The following is a 22,096-nucleotide window of genomic DNA, read 5'->3' on the forward strand; positions in this document are numbered from 1 at the left end:
TAAAGCGTGAGTGGATTTGGTTACCTGCGATAATGCACCCATTTACTATAGAGATCTACGCGTCCTTTTTGTAAGGAAAATAAAAACAGAAAAAATTTGTTTGCGTGTAACCGTTGTTTCAATTATAGGCACCAATATAATAGAGAAAATTCTTTCATGCATTTTAAGCAGGCTACTGTCATACCGCGCTAAATAAAAATACGAGATTATTCCAGGAGCGCTGTATATTTTTGGAATTATGCAGTCGTCTCTTCGTGGCTAGAAGATCGTTACAGCTGCTGCCGCTGCTGTTGCACAGAGCAGTCACCGGTGTCATGCAGTGAGTCTGGCTTCAGATGCGATACAGGGGACGTAAACGTCGTCACGGCTGTGAGAGGTTAATGTCGCACATGTGGAGAAGAATTACGAGGTCTGAAACTTCCTGGCAGATTAAAACTGTGTGCCGGTCCGAGATTCGAACTCGGGACCTTTGCCTTTCGCGGGCAAGTGCTCTACCAACTGAGCTACCCAAGCACGACTCACGCTACAAACTACTACAAAGTTTGGAAAGTAGGAGACGAGGTACTGGCAGAAGTAAAGCTATGAGGACAGGGCGTGAGACGTGCTTGGGTAGCTCAGTTGGTAGAGCACTTGCCAGGGAAAGGCAAAGGTCCCGAGTTCGAGTCTCGGTCCGGCACACAGTTTTAATCTGCCAGAAAGTTTCATATCAGCGCACACTCCGCTGCAGAGTGAAAATATCATTCTGAATTACGAGATCTGTTGAATGAAATAAACAGTGTAATGGGCACAGAATAAGGATTGAGAATACATCGAAGAAAAATGAAAATATGAATAATAGCAGAAACGAGAAAAGCGAGAAACGTAAGTTCAGAATTGCGGATCACAAAGTAGACGAATTCAAGAAAAGCTGCTAACACCGCAGCAAAATAAACCATAACAGATGGAGTAAGAAGGACATAAAAATCAGACTAGAACTCGAAAAAGGCATTCATGGTCAAGAGAAATGTAGTAGTATCAAACATATGCATTAATTAGAGGAACAAATTTCCGAGAACGTATGTTTGGAGATTAGCACTGCATCGTAGTGAAACAGGGACTGTGGGAAAACTGAACAGACGAGAAGCGAAACATTTGAGATGTGGTGCTGCAGAAGAATGTGTAAAAATTGGGTGGACTAGTAAGTTAAGAAATGAGGAGGTTCCCCTCAGAATTAATGAGGAAAGAGATGAGGGAATAACTTCCATGGTACTATGGGGAACTGCATAGAGTAAAAAGTGTAGAGGAAGATAGAGATTGGAATACATCCAGCAAATAATTGAGGGTGTAGATTGCAAATGCTGCTGTAAGATCACAAGTTTGGCACAGAACGAGAATTCGTGGCGGGCCGCGTTAAACAAGTCAAAAGGCTGACGACTCAAATATAAAAAAGGTGGAGAAATTTTAATTGCTGATAATGCTGTAGTAGGAGAGAGAGCATTAAACCAGAAGGCAGGATGGTACATGATAAATGAAACCGAAGTTGCAACACATGCAAATCATGAATGTTAAAATGACATGACTGAGAAGTTTTGGGTGCTGGGATATGATTAAATAAAAATGGTACCAGTAATTGAGAGAGGTATATGTTACTAAACTCCCTGTTCTAGAATGTGTGGGAAGATTTCCATTTCTTCAGTGCTGAGTCGTAGGGTATGACGGCAGCGGACATGCAGTCTCCACGTAGTTTTGTCTTGTGCTTTATTTCAACTTACATCCTTCAGATCTTGGTCCGTAATCTTAAGCCGTGGTGTATCTGTAGTACTTTTTCCATCCACATATCTATTATTGCTTTTAGGGGTCTTCAAGTTTCAATAGATAACCAATAACATTAACTCTGTTTAATGACAGTATTCTACAAACTAACCTTTCGTGGTATGCTGTTAGAAGCGCATCCCGAACATAAAAAACGATTGATAACATAACAAGTGGCGAAATCCCTAATAGAGTCCTTTCGTCAGTCTCCTGGATCCATGTCTCACAGCCACACAGTGCCACACTCCAAACATGCCCTTTCTGAACCATTTTTTCTCATTTGTTGGTAGTCACTTTTGGAGGTTAATATTTTGTTGATTATATTGATGGAACTTTTTTCGTTGGTAGTTCTGCTTCCTATTTCATATTTGCTTCTTACAGCTCTGGTGATCTGCCTTCTCAAGTAAGTAAACAAGTAAACATGTTGCAGTAGATTGTCACATACATGTACTCGAATACAGATTAGTCGTTCTTTGTCACTAATAGTCACATTTGGTTCAGACCGATTTATTTACATGTTATATCCCTTCCACATAACTTTAACCATTTATTCGAGATTTCTTCATTATCAGGTAAAACGTGTGTGACAAGCACATCAATTCTTTTGTCGTCTAGTATAAGGTCCTTCTCCTTTTTACGAAGCTCCCATACAAGTTATCGGTCTCTAATAATGAGAAATGGTGAAACAAAGTTTCTCTTTTATTTCTAGTTTCTTCAGAGCCTAAAACAATTTCTGTGTATCTACAAAAGCTATGAATGTTGCAATCAAATTTATGGAAGATAATTTAAGAACTAATTTTAAACCTAATATTCCTTCCCTGATTCCTCTGCTTTATAGAAGCCAAATTGAAATTCTGAGAAAGTGGCATAACTGTCTGGACACGATGGAGGTCATTATATTATGACACATTCGGAACTAGGCTAAATTATCCGTAATTTTAGCTTCATTTATATATTATTTGCTTTAAGGACTGGCAATGCAATGCGTCAAGATATTGCCTGCCTACAGGCGCCTAACACTACTTCTTCATACTGTCAAAACTCTGGCTATATGAGTCGCTCATTCTATAGCCCATAATAGCGATTAAGGATGGACTTTGATATGATCCTGTTGCATTTACAGGCAGTTGAAAGTTTCTTTGCCCATTTATTGCTATTTTGCTGAGTATATTAATGCTTCTCTAACACACAACCCAGGGGTGTTCTCGTCGATATTTATACCAAGGTGCGTTTGTGATTCTTCTCTGTTCACTGGTTGGTCATTTATTCTGATTGGTGGCTTTTACAGTCTTTACAATATTCACTAATACATGGGCTGTTTTGTGCGCTGTTACTGTAAGTTTGTTTCTTATGCACAAATTACTTAGTCTTGCAAGAACTTCCCTACTAATTTCCTCTAATTTAGCTCTTGTACTGCCATATTTAGTAGATCGTCTGCATAGGTGATGCACCCTCTAGTATTCGTATGCTCTGAAGCTGGCTCATTAATGACAATGATCAGAAACTTGTGGGCAGCTTTTAGTGACGTTTTTCACAATTGATGGTTTAGTCAGTTGTAAGCCCATCATAGGCTCAAATGGTTCAAATAGCTCTGAGCACTATGCGACTTAACTTCTGAGGTTATCAGTCGCCTAGAACTTAGAACTTATTAAACCTAAGGACATCACACACATCCATGCCTGAGGCAGGATTCGAACCTGCTACAGTAGCGGTCGCTCGGTTCCAGACTGTAGCACCTAGAACCGCACGGCCACTTCGGCCGGCTCATCATAGGCCTTCCACTCTACAATGTGGTCTCTAAATGTTTAGTTTTCAACGCTGGTATTCATATTGGGTTCTGCACATGCGTGATTTTCTAAAATCAGAAAGTTGATACCCCTATTCGTGACAAGAAGGCCCAGTGTCCAGTTGTCAAAACATTTACTAACTTTCGCTCGAGATTGGTCTGCCTGTGGCTCATACAGGCACAGAGAGTGCCATGTGGGGAGAAAGGGCTGCTGAGTGACGTCATGTTCCAGAGTCATCCACAATGGAACCCACCCAGGAGGTTATGGAGACCACAGCCGTGGACCTGGGCGCCCTTCTGGACGCAGGGGACGGCGCAGTCGTCACACTGGTAGCGAGCGGCACCCGTCTCGTGGCGCACAGGGCCGTGTTGGCCGAACGGAGTACCGTGTTTGGCGGCATGTTTCGCCATGACACACTGGAAGCCAACACCGGTGAGGTCGCAGTCCCAGACGTGGAGGGCCCGGTGCTCCGCCAGCTGGTCGCCTACCTCTACACCCTCCAGGCCCCTCAGCTGTCCAGCCTGGCCCCCCAGCTGCTGGCAGCCGCTGATAAATACGGCGTGTCGGCCCTGAAGGCTCGGTGCGAGCAGCACGTGGCCGCTCAGCTGTCCATCGAGACAGCGGCGGCCACAGCTGTTCTGGCGATCAGGCACTCCTGCACCAGCCTCAGGCAGGCCGCCGTTAACTTCATAAAGGCCAACGTCACGCAGGTCATGACCACGCGGGGTTGGGCTGACGCAGTGCGCACTCAGCCAGAAGACGTGGTCACACTGGGTCAGCTGCTCGCGGATCCTCCAGCAGAAGCCAGGTAAGCATGTGACGAGCCACTTGTCTGTGTTGAATATTTTGTGTTTCCATGCCAATAATTATACTTAATGTTCGAGTATTTTAGAGCAGGGACACATCTGTCAGTTTTTGGTGTTGTGATGTTTTTCATAACTAATCTAGAGCAATGAAATTTTGGCAACACATTTGTCTAGATAACATATGTAACTGATTAACATCACAGGTTAATGTAAGTGCCAGATTTGCCATTGAAGCCGGCCAGAGTGGCCTTGCGGTCCTAGGCGCTACAGTCTGGAGCCAGGTGACTGCTATGGTCGCAGGTTCGAATCCTGCCTTGGGCATGGATGTGTGTGATGTCCTTAGGTTAGTTAGGTTTAATTAGTTCTACGTTCTAGGCTACTGATGACCTCAGAAGTTAAGTCGCATAGTGCTCAGAGCCATTTGAACGATTTTTTTTTTTTTTTTTTTTTTTGCCATTGAAAATGTGACATGCTGGGACATTAATAAACTGTGAAATCGTCAGAATGTTGAATGCAAGAATGCAAATGTTAATGCATTGTGATGATAGGTAACAGATGTCAATTTGTGTGATTGATTTCCACGCTTGTTGCACTTGGACGATCAGTACAGGGACAGCTAATGAGTTAATGATGTGTGGGGATGCTGCTGGAGTTTTCATCCGATTGGAGACAGACAGGGCGATCGAGCAGATCAAGCCAACATGTCGACACTATGTAGAGCATCTTGTATTTCAACAACTGTTATGTGAGCGAGCGTTATCCTATTGAAAATACCTCCTGGAATGCTTTTCATGAATGGCAGCACAACAGATCGAATCGCCAGACTGACACATTTTAAGTCAGGATGCATGGGATAACGACGACAGTGCTCCTGTTCTCACATGAAATTGCACCAAAGACCATAATTCCAGCTGTTGGTCCAATGTGCCTAGTATGAAGACAGATTGGCTTCAAGTCCTCAACTGGCCTCCTCCTAAAAAACTTCCAGCCGTCACTGGCACCGAGGCAGAACCAGATCCATCAGAAAACACGACAGACATCCATCCTGCTCTCTAATGTTCTCTCGCTTGACCCCACTGAAGTTGCAAATGATGGTGGTTTGGGGTCAGTGGAATGCACGATATAGGGCGTCTGGCTCGCAGCTGACTTTGATGTAATCGATTTCTAATATTTGGTTTCGCCACTGTAGTGCCAACTGCTGCTCAAATAATTGCTACAGATGCAGTACGATAATGGCATCTTTGTCCCAATCAACTCACCCCGCCCAGCCTCAAAGGTAGCTAACGCACAAGATTCCTAGAGTACTTCATCTTCACAGCACCGTTACTGGCACAACTCTTATGCGATTGGCACGAAATCCGGACTGACATAATAACTCAGGTGTAGTAACAAGCCTACTAACTTTCATTTATGCCGAACAACCCCTTCTTGGTGCTGCAATTTTTTCTCTATTAGTGTTCATGATCAGTGACGTCAATTTTCTTGTATCTCTTGATGTTTCCCCGAACTTAATGTAACAGCTTCATTTAATATTATAACTGAACTGCGTTTATTAACAGGTAAGCTTGCAAATGAAAATAAAGGAAGAGATAAATCTTTTGTAGCTTTATAAATTGTTTTCACCTTAGGTGCTGTCATCTGTTTTATTAAATTCTATGTGTGGAATAACCAGTCATTTAGATTCCGGCATCAAGCCTCTGATCAAAATGTACATTGATTGTGGACAGAGCAGATAGTGATCTTTACAATTTACAGCTAGGTCATGAAAGTGTGCAGGTCTTTTTCTGTGTGCTCTACAGGGTCACTGTTAACCTGTTGATGCAAAAGAATCTTTATTGCTGTTGGCTGCCTCTGCTGCTGCCGACAATGGGGTACATATAAATGGCGTCATGCTATGTATGGAGAAGATGAAGATGAGGAGCAAGTCTGTCACCCAATACCAGCACTATGTACTCTGTAGCAGGCTGTTGCGTGGCTCAAGGAGGTCAGCAGTGTGTTTATAATCTCTGATTTTCGATTTCTGATGCTACCACATAGTAAATGTTCACCTCTGGTGTAGGTGTAGTAAAGTAAATGGACAGAGTAATCACTATTCGCACATCAGTACTACAGATTTCCACGTTGTGTATCTCTCTTTTGGTTTCTTGCTAGATGTATGTTTGGAAACTGTAGTAGTGTTGCAAAGTTCCCTTAATTTCCCCGATCGATGCAGTATGAGTTAAGTATAGCCTTTAAGAAGTATGCTAGGCCCTAATAAGTGTGTACTTGCCAGTCGAAGCACGAAAAGACGACTCCAGTACAGAACTTTACATAAGCAGAAGAGTTGGAGGGCATAGGTGCTTACTCCCTATATATTCCAGGCCAACCTCATGATACAACAAGCCAGTCCTAAGAACAAAACAGCAGCATCAGGGCTGGTACTCACATTTCTACCTGTTTCTGCTTGATTGATCTCAGGGTGCATGCAGTAGCTACGTACACTCCCTTCCATCACACAGACTGGGAGGGAGTTGTATTGATCAAAGTGGTCTGCTTTCTTCTTTGAGGAGTAGCCATCAAATCTCTGCTTGATTTTCCCTGTGTGTTAGAACTTTTCTATTGTGTTAATAGAGGCTATATGGAGAATTCTGCTCTATTTCCTTCTACTGGGACCTTCTCTATGGCAACTGTTGTTTTTGCTGATCCATCCCGAAACAAATTCAACATTGATGAGATGTTGAGATCCAAATATTATTACACACCGTCTAACAGTACAAATACTCCCAACAAGCCTATGTCCTGGTAGTTCTAAAAAATTTACTTTATTTTCAGATATGTTTAAATATTTATGCCCATAGTTAATCAGCTGCTTAATAAACTACAATTATTGTCTTTCATATAATGTAGCCTAAGCAGCCTGGCTGGTTTACAAACCACAACTGAATGAGAAATATATCAGTCTCAAACTCAACAGTTCAATATGGGCTAGCGAAAACCAATTTTAAAAACGGAATTCTTACCACCACGGCTGTCTTTTCCAGTTATCCTAACACTCATTAGCTTTAAATCTAATACTATCTCTGTTATTTAGGAGTAAAGTTTGGAAACGATGTTGATAACTTTAATAGCGTCCATGTTGTAATTCGTCGGGCGTCATGCACTACTGCATCTTATTTGTCCACTTGCTTACGATAACCTCAGTTTCCCCACATAACTTCGTAGTCGCAACTCTTTCATCTCTCCAGTGGGCTTCATTGTGTGTCAATGATAAATTAATTTCCCAGTTTTCTAGATCAGAAAATGATAAATGACAGGCATTACCTTCGCTTCATTCATAGACTGATAATTAAAGGTATTAGGAGTAGTATATTTTTAGGTTGGTTTGTACCACAAAATATGTGTGGCAAGAGCAAGTTATTAATGCTTATTTCCCCTGGGTTGCAGCAGATCGGCTGTCTAGGTGTGGAGATGTGGCCACAAAACAGAAAGTCTATACCGATACCCATAGTCCACTGAGTGGTGCAGTTACGACTGTGCAAGTGTGCAGCAGACATCAGGTCATAAGGTTTGCGACGTGTTTGTGCAAAGAATGTTCGAGTCGAAGCAGAGAAAATACATCCAGTACACTGGTGTGTGTACATAGTATGGTACAACGTTACATATGAAACTTCCTGGCAGATTAAAACTGTGTGCCCGACCGAGACTCGAACTCGGGACCTTTGCCTTTCGCGGGCAAGTGCTCTACCAACTGAGCTACCGAAGCACGACTCACGCCCGGTACTCACAGCTTTACTTCTGCCAGTACCTCGTCTCCTACCTTCCAAACTTTACAGAAGCTCTCCTGCGAACCTTGCAGAACTAGCACTCCTGAAAGAAAGGATATTGCGGAGACATGGCTTAGCCACAGCCTAGGAGATGTTTCCAGAATGAGATTTTCACTCTGCAGCGGAGTGTGCGCTGATATGAAACTTCCTGGCAGATTAAAACTGTGTGCCCGACCGAGACTCGAACTCGGGACCTTTGCCTTTCGCGGGCAAGTGCTCTACCAACTGAGCTACCGAAGCACGACTCACGCCCGGTACTCACAGCTTTACTTCTGCCAGTACCTCGTATCCTACCTTCCAAACTTTACAGAAGCTCTCCTGCGAACCTTGCAGAACTAGCACTCCTGAAAGAAAGGATATTGCGGAGACATGGCTTAGCCACAGCCTGGGGGATGTTTCCAGAATGAGATTTTCACTCTGCAGCGGAGTGTGCGCTGATATGAAACTTCCTGGCAGATTAAAACTGTGTGCCCGACCGAGACTCGAACTCGGGACCTTTGCCTTTCGCGGGCAAGTGCTCTACCAACTGAGCTACCGAAGCACGACTCACGCCCGGTACTCACAGCTTTACTTCTGCCAGTACCTCGTCTCCTACCTTCCAAACTTTACAGAAGCTCTCCTGCGCAGGAGAGCTTCTGTAAAGTTTGGAAGGTAGGAGACGAGATACTGGCAGAAGTAAAGCTGTGAGTACCGGGCGTGAGTCGTGCTTCGGTAGCTCAGTTGGTAGAGCACTTGCCCGCGAAAGGCAAAGGTCCCGAGTTCGAGTCTCGGTCGGGCACACAGTTTTAATCTGCCAGGAAGTTTCATATCAGCGCACACTCCGCTGCAGAGTGAAAATCTCATTCTGGAAACGTTACATATGTCTACCCAACCTGCGAGAGTGTGCTAAAGCTGCCTTTTGAAACAGAAATCCCCCTTGGAATCTACGCCAAAAAATACGTATATTTAACCAAACCGTTGTTTTCAACACATGATAAATGACGCTGTAATAGCCGAAAGTGAAGTGTTCCAGTCTGTACAATTAATAACCGACATATTTGATTCTACATTTCATTTACGATGTAAATGTAAACCTTAGTATCTTTAAGGTCGATATTTATGTTCGAAATTTATTTTAGAGCTGCGAATTTGACTGTATAGTACAATGTGGTTAGCCATTTCTATGTCTGGCTAGACATTACGCGTAGCGTGACCCAGGGACAACGACACGGATGTAATAGTGTTCTGTTCACATCAGGATGCTTCATTTCAGAGATTCTGCTAGCCTCTCACCACTGGGATGCTCGATTTTGGTGAGTATCCGTGGCAAGTGCACCTGCCACTATCACTTCATGGACAGTTTACCTTATTACAGTAGCTGTGGTTAGTATTCTGCAGGTAGCCATGTAGTGGTCAGTGCGAGAGTTACGGCAGCTGGATCAAAACACAAACCGAAATAACTCACTTTGATAGTGGGGTTCGAGGGTTGCCACAGAAATCAAGCATTCCGATGGTTAGGGGACTCACCACAGTAAACCACATAGAAAAATTTAACTCTATGTTACAATACAGTCAATGTCTAGCCTTATTATTTGTACCGTACAATCTCATTTGCAACGCTCTAGTAGTATGTGAAAATCAGTATCAACCTTTACAAAACAAAAACTTAGACAAATATCAAGTGTGTGTCCTTTTGCAATTGAGAACAGACGCATTTGATTCCGTTGCACAAATGGGAGACAACAGTTTGGTAACCCATACGTATTTTTGCGTAGAATTCGAATATGCATTAAAGAGAGGGATTCCTGTTTGAAAATACGTAGTTGACCCAACAAATCATGGGTGGTTTGGAGGCGGCCAGTTGTAGCACAGACAAATGTTTTCTTTCCATATACCGACTTTTCCCCTAGAACATTTTTTTTTCGTACGATGCCTCTTTTCCGATACATTTAGTTATATGTATCCTGTGTATAAATACACACCAGTACCTGCCCTCTTCAGTGATTAACTTTCAGTTTCCAGACATTAGCTTGTGTCTTCTGGTCTCTGGCACCAGTCACAGCTTTCACCAGTTTCAACGTGTAATCATGACTTGATGAGTCTTTAAGGAAATAGAATTTGTCCATTGCCATATGTAAACTCACGCTCATTATTTTCATTCAGATTAACTCCTTCATACCCAAGGAAATCTCCTACTCACAGTCTAGTAAATATGGTTACAAAATTGTTAAGGCTTTCGTGGCCACTTGTTGACAAACTGCCTATTGGCTTCTGTCTCGGGTTCTTCGGCCGACGTTCATCTAATGATTTTTCTGACGTTTCGCCAGCGCGAGTGGCTGGCATTGTCAAAGCTTCACCCTCCATTGCCGGTGGTGAACTGGAGCCGAGCTCGCGGCCGCAGACTATATGTACCTGGCGCGCCAACGTCCGAGGGCTTCTCCGCGGTCATTTCCGGTGCGGTTCTCCTCTTGCTACCTGCGACGGTCGTTCGCTGCAGTACGGGAAGCCAGGATCCGTTTACCTTAAAGCTTTCCTCTTTCTTGTTGAAACTGTTCGCGTGTTTTTGTATTTCTACAGCTTCTCTGAACAAGCGCGTGTGATAGTGCTTCTCTACAGCCAGAACTTCCGAGTCGGCGAATTTTATTACGTGGTCGGTCTCATTCAGTGCGTGCTCTGCCACGGCCGATTTCTCCACCTGCCCCAACCTGCAATGACGCTTATGCTCTTTGATTCTGGTGTTAATTAATCGTCCAGTCATTCCGACATAAACTTTTCCGCATGTGCATGATATACGGTATATTCCCGACATTGCAAGTGGGTCTCTTTTCTCCATCGCCGATCTAAGACACTCTTTGATCTTCCTTGTCGGCTTGAAAATCGTCTTTACGCCACGTTTGCGCATCATACGGCCGATTCTGTCTTTCACTCTGGGAGTGTATGGCAGAAAGGCCGTACCCGACATTTCTTTTTCTGGTTCCTTACTTCGCTGTTTGGCTCTGTTACACTTCTAATGTAATTTGTGGAGTACCCATTGCTCCTCAGAACAGTTTCCAGGTGTTGCATTTCTCGTTTGAGGTGTTGCGGCTCACATATTCGTCCTGCTCTCGTTACGACAGTACTATTCATGCCTCTTTTCTGGCCCTGGTGGTGGTTTGACATTTTGTGTAGGCATCGGTCCGTGTGTGTCGGTTTTCGATGCACGCTGCGTCCCAGGTTTTCGCCGTTCCTTGTGACCAGCACATCTAGAAATGGCAGTTTCTTGTCCTTTTCTACTTCCATGGTAAATGTTATGTTCGCATGGAGGCTGTTCAAGTGTCTTAGGAAGTCACCGAGCTGTTCTTCACCATGGCTCCACACCTTAGGTTTGCAAGTTGCCGAGTCCAGTGCCTGTGCTTCGAATTGTTCCACGAAGAAGTTGGCCACCACTGGACTGAGAGGACTACCGATGGCGACGCCTTCCAGCTGTTCGTAGAAATCGCCATTCCACGTGAAATAGCTCGTGGTGAGACATACATGGAAGAGATTTTTGATGTCTTGCGGGAACATGGAACCGATGTGCTCCAGAGCGTCACTGAGTGGCACTTTCGTAAATAACGAAACAACATCAAAGCTGACCAGTATGTCGTTTGGTGCAAGTTTCAGTTTCTTCAGCTTCTCAATGAAATGTCCTGAGTCCTTAATGTATGTGTCGGTCTTCCCCACGTGTGGCTGGAGCAGAGAGGCCAAATGTTTTGCCAGTATATACGTTGGTGAGCCAGGAGCGCTAACGATCGATCTCAGTGGAACGTTCTTCTTATGGATCTTGGGTAATCCAGCCGAGGTGGTAGGGCTTCTGTGTTGCGCATGTTTCTCTGTATGTCCGCCGGCAGAGAAGACGCATTAATTAATCGATTCGTATTCCGTGTGATACGCTGCGTCGGATCTGTGCTTAATTTTTGGTACGTCGTCGGATCTAATAGGTCTCGGATCTTTTGCTCATAATCTTCGGTCTTCATTACGACGGTCGCATTCCCCTTATCGGCAGGCAGTACCAATATACTCTTGTCGGCGTTGAGATTTTTAATGGCTTGTGCCTCTTCTTTCTTCAGGTTGCAAGCTGGTGGTTTTGCTCGGCGCAGTATTCTGGCTGTTTCAGTGCGTATTTCCTCTGCCCTTTCACAAGGAAGGGTCCGAATGGCTGCTTCGGTGTTGTCAATGATGTCCTCCATAGGTACAGTTCTCGGGAAGATAGCGAAATTCCCTCCTTTTTGAAGAACAGACAGTTCCTCTTCGGTCACTTGTCGTTCAGTGAGGTTGACTACTGTGTGTGACATGTCGGGAATCGCCTTGTCGGTCTGCTTCCGGCATCTTTCAAACTTCTTCTTCTGCCGCTCGGTGCAGCGCTCGAGTTCGTTCTGCATGCTCCTGTGAGGGATGCTGTCGATCTTGTCCCAGTCGTCTCGCTGCATTCTGCTACTTAGTTGGTAGAAAATGTCCAGTAGTTCCTGATCCGTTCTTGCCAAGTCTCTCCGTGTTGTATGTATTCGCTCACGAAGAAAGGATCGTTCCATTCTGTCGTAGATACGATGTGCTTGAGCGGTGGTGAATAGGCGTTTGCATCTCAAGAACTTCGGTGTAGCACATTCATCTCGGCACCGTGACAGAAAGGCGAGAGAGGACATCAGTCGCGCTTTCTTCTTCCGTCGTTGGTCAAGGCATCGGTACAATCTGCAGATCTCCTCCCCATAGAGGCGTAATACAAAATTGTTAAGGCTTTCTTGGCCACTTGTTGACAAACTGCCTATTGGCTTCTGTCTCGGGTTCTTCGGCCGACGTTCATCTAATGATTTTTCTGACGTTTCGCCAGCACGAGTGGCTGGCATTGTCAAATCTTCACCCTCCATTGCCGTTGGTGAACTGGAGCCAAGAACGCCTGCAACGTCGATTATGCTCTTTGATCCTGGTGTTAATTGATCGTCCACTCATTCCGACATAAACTTTTCCGCATGTGCATGGTATACGGTATATTCCCGACATTGCAAGTGGGTCTCTTTTCTCCTTCGCCGATCTAAGACACTCTTTGATCTTCCTTGTCGGTTTGAAAATCGTCTTTACGCCAAGTTGGGGCAGGTGGAGAAATCGTCCGTGGCAGATCACGTACTGAATGAGACCGACCACGTAATAAAATTCGCCGACACGGAAGTTCTGGCTGTAGAGAAGCACTATCACACGCGCTTGTTCAGAGAAGCTGTAGAAATACAAAAACACGCGAATAGTTTGAACAAGAAAGAGGAAAGCCTTAAGGTAAACGGATCCTGGCTTCCCGTACTGCAGCGAACGACCGTCGCAGGTAGCAAGAGAACCGCACCGGAAATGACCGCGGAGAAGCCCTCGGACGTTGGCGCGCCAGGTACATATAGTCTGCGGCCGCGAGCTCGGCTCCAGTTCACCACCGACAATGGAGGGTGAAGCTTTGACAATGCCAGCCACTCGTGCTGGCGAAACGTCAGAAGAATCATTAGAAGAACGTCGGCCGAAGAACCCGAGACAGAAGCCAATAGGCAGTTTGTCAAATATGGTTACCCTGAATAAAGTAGTGAAAGTAAATTTTGTATTTCATTGGTGTCACGACGTCTGATAAATTGTCAGGCGTAAATGTATATACAGATCATGTCTTGTTACGTTATAGATTTTCTTTCCACAAACATTCGACTTTACAATCAAATGGAATTTATCGTTCACCTGTTCAGTGAGAGCCCCCATGGTCAATGTGAACTAAATTTGTTCAGCAAGAAATCTTTCAGTTTCTGTGATAAAAATTAAAGTGCTGCGGTTTTAAGAATTTTATTGGAATAACTTCTTTGCATTACAAATTCCGTGCACTTTATTTACTTGAATTTCCTTTGAGAGTCTGTTCAATAGCTGCTGCCCGCCTCACAACCGTGTGAGCCTCCTACTGCGTCGTCCCTAACACATGAGGCACGAGCAACATTTGATTAAATCAGTACCACAATAAGTACATTCAAAGGTTATTGCTGTTGCTATTTCCATGTGATTCTTGTCGTGTATTTGAACTGTCCTTGTATTACTATAGCACAACTGATGGCGTTGCATCTACGTTTCATTTGTACTTTCTTTTGTTGTTTGTTACGGTAAGCTACTGTTCTGAGGAACTCCGCCTCTATCTGATCAGTTTACACACTGCTTCTCCTGAGTTATTCACCTTAGCAGACCCACTATTGTCATTGGCAGTGTGTGTTCTGTTGTTTGTGTGAAGACGATCCCCCAGCAGCGATCCAGGTAGCAAGCTGCCCTCTGGCCTCCAAGTGGACAGAGATTACCACACCCTGCCTGTCTGTCTTTGCAGCGCGCCGGCCTCTGCAGACGGCAGTCCGCGCCCCGGCAGTGGGCCGCAGGGAGACCGCGGCCGCACCCCTGCCACTGCTGCGCCGCCCACGGCTACCCACACCACTCCTCCGCCAGATGACTCTGCCGTCTCTCGCCTGCGGTGAGTTCCGCCACTACACAGTGTGATCTGCGGTGGCATCAACCAAGTGTTGGGTGCAAGGAAATAGAATGGCGCTGTAGTGCGTATGTGGTAACACAGAGGTTATAGTTATCAAGATAACTTATTCCATTTACAAATTCTCGTAGTGACTAGCCATGAATTAAAGTGATTCTTTACATCCCTCTGTGGGTTCACCGTATGAGTTATATTCAGTTTAGGACACAAGATGTCATGCACTGCAGTTATATGGGAAAGATATAATGAAACAAAATCATTTTCCTTAGATACGGTCTATAGTGATGTGTTGGATGCAATTTCTTCTTTCGATGATGGCTATCGGAGAATGAATCGTTCAGAAAATAGGTGAGACAGAAGGTGCTGGCCGGCCGGGGTGGCGGAGCGGTTCTAGGCGCTACAGTCTGGAACCGCGCGACCGCTAAGGTTGCAGGTTCGAATCCTTCCTCGGGCACGGCCGTGTGTGATGTCCTTAGGTTAGTTAGGTTTAAGTAGTTCCAAGTTCTAGGGAACTGATGACCTTATAAGTTAAGTCCCGTAGTGCTCAGAGCCATTTGAATCATTTTTAGAAGGCGCTGACACAGTGAAACACCAATAAACTTCGATTTTATGTGAATTATTAATTTTGAATGCAAGCCTTTCGTGAACCTCAAACAGAAATTGCGAAGGAATTGCAAGCAAGAAAAACAAACAAAATAATATGCAGAATAATAAGTATGTGGTGTGGTCTGGGGCGTGTCTTCACATGTTGTATATTTATTTTCAAGTGACTTTTCGGAGAATACTGAGCCCCAAAAACTTGTGCCCTATCGGGCTTGGAATGTGTGTCTTGCTCACCTCAACAGACGGCCACGCATGGCTCAAACTTCCATTCTCTGTTATATTATGTTGGTGCCTAAGTTCGTAGCGTTTTTCCATACGTTAATCAAAACACAACATAACAGAGGCTTCACTCATCACTAACGTGTTTTCCTTCACTATGTACAACAGTCTGCCAACGCTTGGGCAACTTTTCGATTATGTGGTTTTGAGGCGAACATCTCGTTGAGCCAACTTCCGAGTGCATGTTCATCTGGAAAAGAAGTTCCTTGAAGACTTTTCGATAGAGAGCCCAGAAGGTGACATGAACCAATTGATAAAGAGCAAGCCGGCCGGAGTGGCCATGCGGTTCTAGGCGCTACAGTCTGGAGCTGCGTGACCGTTACGGTAGCAGGTTCGAATCCTGCCTTGGGCATGGATGTGTGTGATGTCCTTAGGTTAGTTAGGTTTAAGTAGTTCTAAGTTATAGGGGATTGATGACCACAGCAGTTAAGTCCCATAGTGCTCAGAGCCATTCGAACCATTTTTTTGATTACGAGCAAGCAGATGCATATACACTCCTGGAAATTGAAATAAGAACACCGTGAATTCATTGTCCCAGGAAGGGGAAACTTTATTGACACATTCCTGGGGTCAGATACATCACATGATCACACTGACAGAACCACAGGCACATAGACACAGGCAACAGAGCATGCACAATGTCGGCACTAGTACAGTGTATATCCACCTTTCGCAGCAATGCAGGCTGCTATTCTCCCATGGAGACGATCGTAGAGATGCTCGATGTAGTCCTGTGGAACGGCTTGCCATGCCATTTCCACCTGGCGCCTCAGTTGGAACAGCGTTCGTGTCGGACGTGCAGACCGCGTGAGACGACGCTTCATCCAGTCCCAAACATGCTCAATGGGGGACAGATCCGGAGATCTTGCTGGCCAGGGTAGTTGACTTACACCTTCTAGAGCACGTTGGGTGGCACGGGATACATGCGGACGTGCATTGTCCTGTTGGAACAGCAAGTTCCCTTGCCGGTCTAGGAATGGTAGAACGATGGGTTCGATGACGGTTTGGATGTACCGTGCACTATTCAGTGTCCCCTCGACGATCACCAGTGGTGTACGGCCAGTGTAGGAGATCGCTCCCCACACCATGATGCCGGGTGTTGGCCCTGTGTGCCTCGGTCGTATGCAGTCCTGATTGTGGCGCTCACCTGCACGGCGCCAAACACGCATACGACCATCATTGGCACCAAGGCAGAAGCGACTCTCATCGCTGAAGACGACACGTCTCCATTCGTCCCTCCATTCACGCCTGTCGCGACACCACTGGAGGCGGGCTGCACGATGTTGGGGCGTGAGCGGAAGACGGCCTAACGGTGTGCGGGACCATAGCCCAGCTTCACGGAGACGGTTGCGAATGGTCCTCGCCGATACCCCAGGAGCAACAGTGTCCCTAATTTGCTGGGAAGTGGCGGTGCGGTCCCCTACGGCACTGCGTAGGATCCTACGGTCTTGGCGTGCATCCGTGCGTCGCTGCGGTCCGGTCCCAGGTCGACGGGCACGTGCACCTTCCGCCGACCACTGGCGACAACATCGATGTACTGTGGAGACCTCACGCCCCACGTGTTGAGCAATTCGGCGGTACGTCCACCCGGCCTCCCGCATGCCCACTATACGCCCTCGCTCAAAGTCCGTCAACTGCACATACGGTTCACGTCCACGCTGTCGCGGCATGCTACCAGTGTTAAAGACTGCGATGGAGCTCCGTATGCCACGGCAAACTGGCTGACACTGACGGCGGCGGTGCACAAATGCTGTGCAGCTAGCGCCATTCGACGGCCAACACCGCGGTTCCTGGTGTGTCCGCTGTGCCGTGCGTGTGATCATTGCTTGTACAGCCCTCTCGCAGTGTCCGGAGCAAGTATGGTGGGTCTGACACACCGGTGTCAATGTGTTCTTTTTTCCATTTCCAGGAGTGTATGTCAAGCTGCTGACTTCTGTGATTTTTCCTCAGAACATGCAGTACCCATACACCCGATTCTTGAACCTTCCCCCTTGCATGCACATGTCGCACGATTGTGTAACGATCACAGTTCGTCACATTTGCCAGTTCTAGAGTACATTAATGTGGATCATTGTGGATTAATGCGGAGGTCTACGTGAACGCAGAGTCACAAATATAAAACTGATCTTCCTTTAAAACCAGAAAACTATTTTATAGCCATGCGATGTCCAATAGCATTATCCCCGTACACGGCACAAATGTTTCCGGCTGTCTCCCCTGCTGTCCACCCTCTTTTGGACTCAAACAGGAGAACGTCCCAATTTCTTCTCTTGCACCCCATTTCTAGCGTCCACAACTACATGTACTATCAAAAAAATGGCCCAAATGGCTCTGAGCACTATGGGACTTAACTTCTGAGGTCATCAGTCCCCTATAGCTTAGAACTACTTAAAGCTTCCTAACCTAAGGACATCACATACAACCATTCCCGAGGCAGGATTCGAACCTGCGACCTTGGCGGTCGCGTGGTTCCAGACTGTAGCACCTAGAACCGCCCGGATCATCCGGCTGGCTCCATGTTCTCTCTACCAATCACACAATGACAGTATGTAAACTCAAGTACACATAGTGAGTAAAAATGATAGTCGATGGATAAACCCATAGTAACCGGCGTATCACCATGAAAAACAAAATGGTAATTTCATATTTGTTTTCTATACATTAGAATCAGAGGTTCACCACAGGATATGTAGCAGTAACACAACCGGGGGAACAAAGTCTTTAGAGTATGGTGGGAGAGACGTAAGCTAGAAACTCTGGTGGTAGTGTTTCGGAATCAGCCATGGAAACAGCAGGCTCAGTGAAAGGGGTCACATATGCAGGTGCGCTCAGAAGGCGTAATGGTTAAGGTGACTGCTCGAAATAATCAGAAACGTCGTGTTGTGGATGTGGTTGAGTTGTAAAGAACACACAGCACCTGTGGGAATACGGCAGGTATCTTGGGTACAGTTATGTTTACCCTTCCAGCATGACAGCTGTGCTAAATAACACATCTAAATTTTACAAGAGAGACATGTTTCCGTAAGTGTTAGAAAGAACTACACTGAAGATCAAACACTGACTTTACACACTAGACCCACACGATTAGTCTGCAATTCACAATTAAATACCAGCCAGAGAATTCATCGAATTACTTTCAACCTACTTCTGTACCGTTTCACTCTCTAACAACGTGCAGGAGAAACGAACACTTAAATCTTAAAGTGTGAGCACTGATTTATTTTATTATAATGATAATTTGTCCCTATGTAGGTGGGCGCCAATAAAATAGTTTCACACTCTTGGAGGATAAAGGGGCAAAGCAGGTACCAACAGAACAGATAACGGGCAATGACGGAAGACAACACCAGACTTAGTAAGCAAATACTCAAGACTTTTTCGGCCTTCTAATATAATATATCTTATAAGTGAATCCAGATTCAACTAGCGCATCTGGAGATCATCTTTGTAGGCCAAATTACAAGGGAAGATAACGGCAGCATAGTATTCGTTAAAACCAAACAAGAACTGTGAGAGATGGTCGTCTTAAAAAATGAAGCTGTGAGCATTGTAGTAGTACCTTTGCCATTTTTTGATTAGCCGTTGGCGACAAGTGACGGTTAGTTTACATTTACATATGGGGAAATTTAGCCGAACTAACAGATTTTATTGGCGGACTAGCAGTGTTAATCCCAAGGAACAAAAGCGGATCACCGCAGTAAGATTGTAGACAGATAATATTACTGAATGTCGATTTCCGGCATTGGGGTTCTTATTAAATAACGGATTAAAATCACTTCAAAAGAGAATCTACGCCACAACTCAGTATAAACACAGTTACTATCACGTCGGGTCTGTTAGCAGACTAAACACGTATATTTTATCTCTCACCTCAATCTACAAATCAGAACTAACCATAAATTTCATGGAGTTTGACATCGTGTTTTTTGAGTCCGTTTGATACGCCACGAACTCCTCTCTTGTGCCACCTTTTCATCTCGCAGTAGCATTTGCAACCTACGTGCTCAGTTATTTGCTAGATGTCTTCCTTTATAGTTTTTAACCTCTACCATTCCCCCTGATACCATGGAAATTATTCCCTGATGTATTAACAGGAGTCGTATCATCGTGTCCCTTCTTCTTGTCAGTGCTTTTCATTTACTCCTTTCCTCTCAAGCTCTGTGCAGAACCTCCTCATTCCTTATTAGTCCACCTAATTGTCAACATTGGTCTGTAGCAAAACATCTCAAATCCTTTGATTGTGTGCCGTTCCGGTTTCCCCACAATCCATGATGTGACATCGTGTATGATTGAGTTAAAACACAATTTTATTTTAACACTGTGAACAAAATAAGTTTTAATGCACAGGTGGCAAACACACAACATCGTGAGTATGGGGCCTACGGAATCGGTGTTAATGGACAGCCTATGATAACACTACCAATTAAAAAGACGCTTGTGGATGGGGATGGCTGCTGTAAGCTACATTACACGCTACTGACGTGGAAACATATCTTGGAACATTAGAAGGTTTCAAGGTTTCCAATGTCTCGACAATGCATAAGTAATATGCCCATGAAATAAGTTTGTTGATCAAAAAAAGGGAGATCTGCAAAAAATCAAATTTTGACGACGTACATCGAAGTGGTAGGCGCGAAAATTAACTATAAAAAAATTTGGGACTGATGGAACTACCCTAAACACGAAATTTTTAACATAGATGAAAGGAATATGCTACTGGAACTTAGGTACCTTCCCAAACTGGAAAGCATGCTTTCAGTTAACTGGGGATTTAATCTTCAAAGAATGCTTGAGCAGATGAAGTTCTACGACAGAATTTCAGGTAATCCATTGAAGACAAAGTCTCCAAACGAATATCAAGTCATGTCAGGGAGTTTATTAAACACCCTTCATGCCTTCGCAGTCAGTACGATTCACAATGTCTAAATTTGTCCTTCTCCCACCTTCACATGAGTTACAAAATAGAAATAATGTAACCATGATAGGTTCAGCTGGCTGAAGAATATACAAAAAGAATAGCATGGCCACAACATACCATTAGGAATATTCTCATATGAGTCCAACCTCACAGAAGTTGTAGAGACAGGTGTATGAGCTAGACCAGCGGTAGCCTCAGGTCGTCCTATATTTATACAAACAAGAGCTACAGCTGGTAGAGGGCGCTAGCACTGAAGTACACTAAGCGACCAGCGTCACAGATTCAGTAGATTGAAACAGAATATTCACAGTCGTTAAACGAAATTGTTCCCATGTGTCTAAAGTTAGGGTCTAACAGTAAAACACAAAACACAGAATTAAGCAGGAAAATATACTTCTAAAATCACCTTTAAACATCTACACCGACATTCACTTACAGAACCTGCAAGCCACTATATGGTGCTTAGCGTGGGTGGGGTGTGAGACCATGTACCATCACTTGTCAATTCATTTTCCGTTCTACTCGCAAATGAAGGAAGGGGAAACGATTGTATATACGCTTCCGTAAGGCTTACCTTATCTTCGCGGTCCTTATGCGAAATGCACGTTGGCGTCAACAGAAGCGTCCTGGATTCAGCTTCAAATGCCCCTTCTCTTAATTTTTTCAGTAGCGTTTCGCAAAAAGAACGGCGTCTTTTCTCAATGGATTCCAACTTGAGTTAGAACACAAATGGGGAATACATTTTGTTAAGATTTATTCATGGCCCATACAGCCAGCCTAAGACGAGAAGGAACAACAATAATCTGTTACATCCTATTAAAAGAAGTTAAGTCAATGATCTAAGTAGATTAACATATTTTCTATAGTTTAAGGTAAGAAATTCACTTTTCCTATATATTTAGAATTTGATCATCTGTTACAGAACAGTGGATGAGCTATCCACTTCAGTGGATTCTCTTGCTAGGCGGATCTTAATGTTTGTAGACAAAGCATCTCCAGAGGACATCATATACTGTAATAATTTCGCAGGTTCTTGATGCCTTCTGTGGCACGCGAAAAAAATTTATTATCATCATCTTCACTTCCGCATTCACATGAAGATGATTTGACTATCTTGGCGGAATGTCCCGTGACTGAAGCGAAGTGGTGCCAATGTTACTATAAACTTAGGTGACAAAGATCACGGGATAGCGATGTGCACACATACAGATGGCGGTAGTATCGCGTACACGAGGCAGAAAAGGGCAGTGCACTGGCGAAGCTGTTATTTGTACCCAGTGATTCATGTGGAAAGGTTCCCGACCTGATTAAGGACGCACGACGCGAATTAACAGACTTTGAATGCGGAAGGATCTTTTGAGCTAGACGCATGGGACATTCCTTTTCGGAATTCGTTAGGGAATTCAGTATTCCGAGATCCGTAGAGTCAAGAGTGTGCGGAGAATGCCACATTTCAGGCGTTACCTCTCACCACGGACGATGGAGTGGCCGACGGACTTCGCTTAAAGACCGAGAACAGCGGCACTTGCGTGGAGTTGTCAGTGTTAACAGACAAGCAACAGTACGTGAAATAAGCGCAGAGATCGATATCGGACGTACGACGAACGTATCTATTAGGGCAGTGCGGC

The 22,096-nt window shown here is 44.8% G+C and overlaps 1 protein-coding gene across 1 annotated transcript in view; it reads left to right on the top strand.

The window, feature by feature from the left end:
* LOC126204380 (serine/threonine-protein phosphatase 6 regulatory ankyrin repeat subunit B-like) overlaps nucleotides 1–22,096 on the top strand; it is a 394,854-nt gene that overhangs the window by 207,371 nt on the left and 165,387 nt on the right. The window contains exons 8-9 of the mRNA XM_049938752.1: nucleotides 4,037–4,386; nucleotides 14,513–14,653. Of these exons, the coding sequence (XP_049794709.1) occupies nucleotides 4,037–4,386; nucleotides 14,513–14,653 (491 nt within the window). The remainder of the gene's footprint in view (nucleotides 1–4,036; nucleotides 4,387–14,512; nucleotides 14,654–22,096) is intronic.

The sequence above is a fragment of the Schistocerca nitens genome, chromosome 9 (assembly GCF_023898315.1).
Source record: "Schistocerca nitens isolate TAMUIC-IGC-003100 chromosome 9, iqSchNite1.1, whole genome shotgun sequence".
In the NCBI taxonomy this organism is placed as follows: domain Eukaryota; kingdom Metazoa; phylum Arthropoda; class Insecta; order Orthoptera; family Acrididae; genus Schistocerca; species Schistocerca nitens.